This window comes from Vitis vinifera, chromosome 9, assembly GCF_030704535.1.
Source record: "Vitis vinifera cultivar Pinot Noir 40024 chromosome 9, ASM3070453v1".
NCBI classification, from domain to species: domain Eukaryota; kingdom Viridiplantae; phylum Streptophyta; class Magnoliopsida; order Vitales; family Vitaceae; genus Vitis; species Vitis vinifera.
The window spans coordinates 13377908-13385901 of record NC_081813.1 but is presented as its reverse complement, the minus strand read 5'-3'; the positions used below and the strand labels follow the sequence as shown (position 1 = coordinate 13385901).

At 30.0% G+C, this 7994-nt stretch overlaps 1 protein-coding gene across 1 annotated transcript; it reads left to right on the top strand.

Annotated features, from left to right (window-relative positions):
• The first annotated feature begins 1185 nt into the window (after window positions 1-1185).
• LOC104880363 (sister chromatid cohesion protein PDS5 homolog C) lies at window positions 1186-5842 on the top strand. The gene is made up of 6 exons (XM_059739584.1): window positions 1186-1236; window positions 4178-4381; window positions 4476-4657; window positions 4795-4903; window positions 5014-5214; window positions 5513-5842. The coding sequence occupies exons 1-6, from the start codon at window positions 1207-1209 to the stop codon at window positions 5840-5842; spliced, it is 1056 nt and encodes a 351-aa protein (XP_059595567.1). The 5' UTR covers window positions 1186-1206.
• Window positions 5843-7994: the final 2152 nt, after the last annotated feature.

The following is a 7994-nucleotide window of genomic DNA, read 5'->3' as shown; positions in this document are numbered from 1 at the left end:
AAGTAGTCACACCTATGAAGGTCAATAGCTAGAAGAGGACTTTATAAGCATTTGTTTAAAAGACACATGGGCTTCAATGAGCTCATATACAAGTGGGCATAACTATATGGGTGTGGATTTGGGCTTGACTTAAACCAACATGCTTATAGGCTAAATTGAAATGCTCATCAACATGAAGTGTTATCTTTTCCTTAAGGCACACCTTTAGGGGGTACATCCACATCTATAAAAAGGGTGCCCCTCCATGATATTTCGTCATTACATCAATCATCTATCTCTCATTTTTTTCTAAGTCATTTTCAAGTGTGGTTTTCCATTCCAACCAAGTGTGATGTTCCATTTTAAGTTATCCCAAGTGTGGCATTCCATTCCAATTCAAATGTGAGTTGCAAATGTGTTGTTCCAAAGCATCTAAACTTTCGTATAGAGCACAAAACATTGTTTGATTGACCATCTTTTGTGATTTGAAGTGCTACTATCACAAGAAAGTGATTATTGGATCTTGCAGATGACTGGACACACTAAACTACAAGCACTTAAGCATGACACATTCATATTTTTTTTTTCCTCAATCACATTTAATAATAATTATTTTTTTATCCTTTTATCTTTTGAAAAATTAAAATTTTAATGGACAATGTCTTTTTTTCTTATTATGATTATTTTTCAAATTCCTTATTTATTTATTTTTTTCGTCACTATATGTATTTATGAATAGATTGCATGATAAGATGGATATAAAAAAGAATCATATCTAGACTCTTAGTATTTGTGAGACAAAACTAAGGTCTTAGTTAGAAGAAGTTGAGTTATTTCAATTATTGAAATGTTTGAAGAGGGAACCATATGTTAGATTAATATATGTATAAATTCATAAAAAGATATTTTAGTGTCATTGGTTAAGCTTGAATGTTTTCCTTTCAATAATTTTAGTGACCATCATCTATATTAATATATGTTAATTATATATCAAGTAGGAAATCTTTATGATTCTAGTTAAGCTAATATTTTCATGTTTTTGTTTATAATTTAGGTTTGGTTTTTTATGAGATGCAAATGCAATGGAATGAGCGGAGTTGGAAAAAGGTATATTTCTTACTTATTTATTTAATATTTTATTAGTATTTGCTTGTTGATTTATAGTATGAAGTTGGATTTTCATGATTTTATGTTTTCTAATATAGGTTTGCTTTTAATCAATGACAAATGCAACGACATGAAGCTAGTGTGAAAAAGGTACAAATATTAGATATTTATTTATTTATTTATAGTTTAAAGTTGGGTATTGGCAATATATTTGGTAATACTAAAACAACAATGCCAAACCTTAGTCTTCCTACTTTAGAAAATATTTTGTAATTATATTTTAAAATTTTATTATAATTATAAATGAAATAACTATTTTCTTAGTATTTAATTGGTTACATAATTCAAAATTGTAAACATGTATACCTTATTTTATTAAAAATATACTAGTTTGAATTGTATTATTGAAATTTTTTATCCAAAATTTAATATGATTTTCATAATTTTTTATAATTTATTTTATTTTTACAAATAATCAATATTTTTTTAGTTACCAACTTCATAATATTATATTAAGTAGGTTTTTACGTCTTCCATTTTTCTCAATTCAATCATTCATTAGAACCATCACATGTTTGAAACCTCTTTATCTTTAAAAATATTAAGTTTTGACACATTTTTTTCTTTTAAGAACCTTTTTGTCTTCTACAATTAATAATTATATCTTTTTTTTTCTTGAGTTTATGAGGCTTGTTTTATCCATTGATTTATAAGGAATACATGTATAAGCAGCAAATAGTTGATTAAACATAATATTCTATATAAATTAATAAATATTTATTTAGTAATAAATTAATAAACTATTCACTTGTTGATAAATCAATATCCTCGTTAACATAATGATTTCTCTTGGTTTCACGAGTATTATTTTATAGGGATTTTATTATTTAAGTGATCAATGAGAACTTGATTAGTTTTATTATCTATTATTAAAAGTATCCTATTTAGACATACTATTTCCCATGGTTAAAATCAAACACAAACTCTTAATATGAAAAATTAAATATAGCAAAATTTTATTAAAAATTTAAAAAGTAAATAACAAATAATTGAAATGTAGGGCACATATCACTTCCAGTAGAAAAATCTTCCCATGCTGAAATGGTTAACAATAATTTGACACCTGCATATCATTACACCAAATCTTAGTTGTTTTTCAAAGCATTCATCTTCTTATCTATTTCCATGGAAAATGAATAAAAACTTCGTTTTAATAATAAAAAATATTAAAAATATAATTAATTAAAACTAAACATGTAAGAATAAAATATTAATTGTTGCTACAAATTAATTTCTTTCTCTTTTGTTTAATCATATACATTTTGTACATTGCAGAGCCAATGGGAGCCGGGAACATGCTCCCCTTAATTGGTTGTTTTTTTTTTTTTTTTGCCAAAAAAGCCTCATATATATAATTAAAGATTTTCAAATAGTAAAAAAAATGAAATAGAAACTTTTTACTCCAAAAAGATAAATTTTATTTTGAGATTTTAAAATTTAATTTAATTTTTGTCATGCATACAACATCTTATTTATTTGTCATTCTTTCATAAATTTTAAACTTTATTATAAATTTTCTAATAATATTAAATTTTTGATAATTTTGTATTTGGTATTTATTAAATAATTATTTTAAATTGTATCTGATTTTCAATTTTGAGTTTGACTTTTTATTTATTTTGAGAATTAATTAAATAATATCTAATTTAGAAATAAATCAAATAATTATACTAGATTGTGTGTTATTTAATTATTCACATTATGAGAATTTATATTTAGCTTTAAAATTTTACTTTACTAATAGTGTTATATTCTCACATCAAAGAAAATTTTAAGGAAAAAAATCTCATTACTTTTAGTTGATTTTACACTTAGATCTTGTTTAGTTACAATTTTTTAAAATAGTTTTTTATTCTTAAAAATAAACAAAGATATAGGAAAATATATTTAACAATAAAAAACCATGTATTTCAAAAACCAATTTTAGTGGTTTTGGGTTATTTTCATTTGTTTTTTTAGGTTTGTTTTAAAAAATAATCATACAAATTAATACATAAAATGATTAAAAATAAAACACTATATGTAAAAATTATTTTTAAAACATATTTACAAATAATTAAAAATATTTTAGAATCCTAAATAAATTTTTATTTTATAAAATTTCAAAGAATAATTTTTAAAAACTGTTTGTGACGAAACTTTCCAAACCGAATCATACTCATTGTCCATATTTGAACCTTGCTCCCCTCTGACCAAAATGCATGGCTCTGCCTCTGATTTTGTATCGAACTCTCTACCTCTTTTATATTTAACTCTATTGTTAAAATCTTTAAAAGGTTTAAAAAATAAAATAAAAAATATTAAATTGCATTAAGAAAAAGAAGTTTCTACGGACGTCGGATGTAAAAGAAAGAGGAATGTGAAAACAGGAAGGGTATGCATGTAAATTCAGGAAACCATAAAAGGCCAGCCCACAATCTATTCATAACAGCACTGGCAGGGCAAAGCCACGTAGAGGCACACTGGCAAGTGGGAACAGCAATTCCGAACTTCAAATTTCTGAACTAAAGAAAAATTTATAAATTGGGCAGAATCCGAAAGCTAGGGTTCTCTCTATAAGAGACTTTGTTTGCATTATCTTCGATATCTTCTAGGCTTTAGATTTGTATAGAGATGGCTTCTGCAAGTAATGGGTTTGAAGCAAAGCTAAGAGATGTTGGAAATAGGCTTCTGCACCCTCCATCTTCTGCTGATGAACTCTTACCTCTTCTTGAAGTAACTCTCATGCTTTATATATCCATATATGTGGGTGGTACAATCATATGTATGCATTTTCATTTTCCATCAAATGCCTACTAGGTGGATCCTGTTTTAACCCTATTGAATTAATTGATATTTTTTTCTTTTCTTCTGTTGAATTAATTGCCTACTAGATCGTTTCGTACAGGTATGTTATCTGTGGGATTATGATTATAGCTTTATGGGTTATCCTTTTCCAATGACTTGAATGTTTTCTGCTTATCACTTGTGTTGAGTGTAACAATAAGTTTTTGTGAATTGATTCATCCTCTTCTTTCATTCTGTCTTTCAGAAGGCCGAGTCTTATTTGGCAAAGGTGGAACAACAACCATGTATGTCAACAAAGATTGCACTTTCAAGTCTCATGGAAGCATTGGTCGCAGATCAAATCTTGAAGCATGGAAATGGTGATGTCAAAGTGTCAGCTGTTGCCTGCATAAGTGACATCACAAGGATAACGGCACCAGATGCTCCTTATGATGATAATCAAATGACGGTAATTAATATGCCAAATCAAGAAGTTTTCTTTTGTTTCAGAAACACTCAACTACGTGCTCATAACTCCTTGTCTTCATTTCGTTGGCACACAGGAGATTTTCCGGCTGACTGTAGCATCATTTGAGAACTTGTCTGATATGAGGAGTCCTTGTTATTCCAAGGCCGTTTCAATTCTTAAGAGTGTTGCAACCTACAGATGGTGCCTGGTCATGCTGGACCTTGAATGTGACCGAATAATTATTGATATGTTCCAACTTTTTCTAAATGTCATTAGGTGAGAGCTTTCATTATATATATATGTTGTTCTTCCCAGTTTCAGCTTTAAATTGATTTATGCATAAAATGGATTTAATGAATGAAAAAACTATACTGATCATGATCATTCAATTGATGCTCTCTCTTGATTTTAAGGTCTGACCACCCAGAAGAAGTATTTTCAGCCATGGAGACTATTATGACTCTGGTCATGGATGAAAGTGAATATGTTTTGGTTGAGCTTCTTAGTCCCATTCTAGCTACTGTGAGAAAGGATAATAAGGCAATAATCATCTTTTGCTTGATTTTATTTAATTCCTTGGTTTTCATTTTAATTTTATAATATTTATTGACATGGTTTACTGTTTGTTCCAGAATGTTTCACCTATTTGTTGGAGGTTGGGAGAGAAAGTTATAACCAACTGTGCAGCCAAGCTTAGGCCATATCTCATGGAAGTGGTAAAATGCCTGGGAACTCGTTTGAGTGATTATGCTCCAGCTGTTGCTACCATTTGCCAAAATGAATCTAACACCCGACAATATAATCTCAATGTCAGTGGTTCAAGGGCACATTTGGTGAGTTTCTCATAGTTTTTTGTTTCACTTCCAGTGCACGAATTTGGACTAGGTTTATGCTTCCCATAAACTTGTACATCTATATTAATTCTATCTTCTGTGAAGAAGCCATGTTCAACGAGATGGCTTTTGACTACTTTTAGTTTATTGACTGCTATATAAAAGGTTTAGTGGGTGTAAAGTACTACCGCAGAAGACAACAGATTTTAACATTGTGTATTTACTCATTCTCAATTACATTTTCTGAAATAACTTAAATTTAACATCTTTGATAGGAAATAAATTTTTTTTTGAACAGGTGGCTAAAGTGTTCTCAGAAGACGTTGTCTGTCCTAGAGAAGTTGGTCCATCTGGGGAAGAATCTTTGAAGTCAATGATCTGCAATGATGCTTCTCAGACGAAGAAGGACACTTTTATAGACTACAATTCTTTTGATAGATTAAATCAACGTTCTACTAGGAAGAAACTTCTTGTAGAAACTGCTGACAAACCTGACAAAATAACCCAGAAACGGAGTTGGAAACCTTATTTTTTGGTGAATCCAGAGGAAGGCTATGATTATTGTTGGATTGGGAGGAGGAAAAGGGCTAATCCAAGGAAAATAATTACAGAAGCATCATCAATTTGAACATATCCCCAAAACAGTTGTATCACTTAAAGTAATTTTGAGGACAAAGATACTGAAAAATCTAGTACTATGGTATAGTTTGAGAATGATTGTGTAAAATAATTACATCATTTTAGAATGTAAAAGATTTTTGTGAGACATTGGTTGATTGGAAGAAGAAAGTTTGGTAGCCAATAGACAAGGTGTGAGCACTTTAGGACTCCTGCTATTATAACGTTATTGCTTTCTATTTTCTTACCACTTTCCTTCTATTATTGTTCTGTTTTTTTCCCTTCACTCTATTATTTGTGTCAAAGGGGTCACATTTAGCACCAGTTTCAAGAAAATTATGGTAAACATTGTTCTTGTTTATAGCATTTTTAGTTTATAACGCTTATGCCAATAGTACTTAGATTAGTTTTTCATTTTTTCTTTTGCGAAAAATCAATTATGTTTGGATATTGGCCAAATAACTACAATGACCTAGATTTTATTGTAGAACATTATAGAATTTAGTCTTAATAAAAACTATAAAAAATATATTATAGATTTTATTGTAATGACCCTGATTTTGTTAAAGGATAATTTAAGAGTACTTAATTCCATAATGAGGTTTAGTGTCTTGGTTAACTAAAGCATTTGGTTGGTTAATTAAAGAAGTTGGTTAGTTTGTTAAGTTAAGAGAAAGACGGTTAAAGAGTAAGTGTTGTTTCTATGCTTTTGTTGGTCAAAAGTAGGTTGGTTGCTTAGTAACTAGCTAGTTGAGCTAAGTGATCGAGATTTTAACAGGAGGTAATATTTTACCTAGTCGTGAGGGGATCTAGCTATTGTTTTGTGGTACAAGTGAAAAGGGGTTGGTCTAAGTGTGAGAAACCAGAGATGGGAAGGACACTAAGAGAGATTTCAAGGGGAAAATCTGAAAACACCTTGAAGTTCAGCCTCTATTTTGTGTATAAAAGTTGAAATGTGAAGGTGGTGAGGGAAGTTTTTGGGATAGAATTTGAAAGGCAATATAAAAGGAAAGTGAAGAGAAAAGTTGAAGGTTGAGGTTACTCAAGTTGTTGGATAGGTAGGGAATTTTTTTATTTTTTTGAAAACGTACTGTATTTTGTGATTATTTATAAAAAAGCTTGGATCAAAAGTTTGGTTAAATCTAGTTTTAAAAATGATTTAATGGGTGGTATGGTGCGTATGTAGAAATTCTAATGGTGCAAATACTAGAATTATTCTATGAAATTTATTGCTTTTATTTGAAGTATAATTTATTTTATTGAGATACGCTCTATTCTTACTAGAAGTAACTTGTTGATGTAGCTAAGCTACATAGACACATGCTGAATGCACTAACACAACTTCTGAAAAAAAAAAAAGGGCATTAGTAAGGGTGGTTTGAAATGAAAGGTAAAAAGTAATAGAGGGAATGGTTTGTGAGTGAGAGTCCTTAAAGGAAGAAGGGTAGAGTATCCTACGGTGAAAAACCTAAAAACATCCCCTAGGAATATCTATGCATGGATTAATGGGGGAGTATGGATGCATGTACCTTGCTGAGAGCCCCAAATGCTTTTAAGTTAATAATTTTTATAGGTCATAGAAATGAACTTATCAAGGGAAGTATATGATTTGAAAATTGTTGGTTTGTATGATTATACCTGCTATTGTTGAGTTAAAGTTGATGTTACATTGAATTGTTGCCTTATGGTGTACAAGATGTTTTATAAATTTTATTGTTAAAGTTGATTCCTTTTCTACTAAGCTATATCTCATTCTTCTCTTTAAAATTACTTTCAAACTAAGTTGCAGAGATTTAAGAAGGAAATGAACATGTATGTTATGTGGAGAAAATAGATGTTTGCTTGTTTCAAAGTTGTTTAATATTAATAGAAAACCAAACTTATATAACTATATGGCATATATATGACATGTTAGCGCACACACAGGTTGCACGACATATGTGGCATGGAACCCGTAGTCACAATGGCATGAGGCATGGTGCAACCTATACTTTACCAATGTTGGCACGAGGCTGGTCAACCTTGTGCATAGAGGTGAGTCAATGGGCCATGGGTGCAAAGTTATAGCATGCTATTGTAACAAGGAAGGCCTTGCATGCCCGTGGTCGCAATGGCATGAGGCATGGTGCAACCTATCCTTTACCAATGTTGGCACGAGGCTG

Excerpts from the sequence above, each read along its gene's own strand:
- LOC104880363 (XM_059739584.1), top strand. The coding sequence starts at position 1,207 with ATGCAACGACATGAAGCTAGTGTGAAAAAG. Across the intron at positions 1,237-4,177 it reads ATGAAGCTAGTGTGAAAAAG|AAGGCCGAGTCTTATTTGGC; the intron begins GTACAAATATTA and ends TCTGTCTTTCAG. Across the intron at positions 4,382-4,475 it reads ATGATGATAATCAAATGACG|GAGATTTTCCGGCTGACTGT; the intron begins GTAATTAATATG and ends GTTGGCACACAG.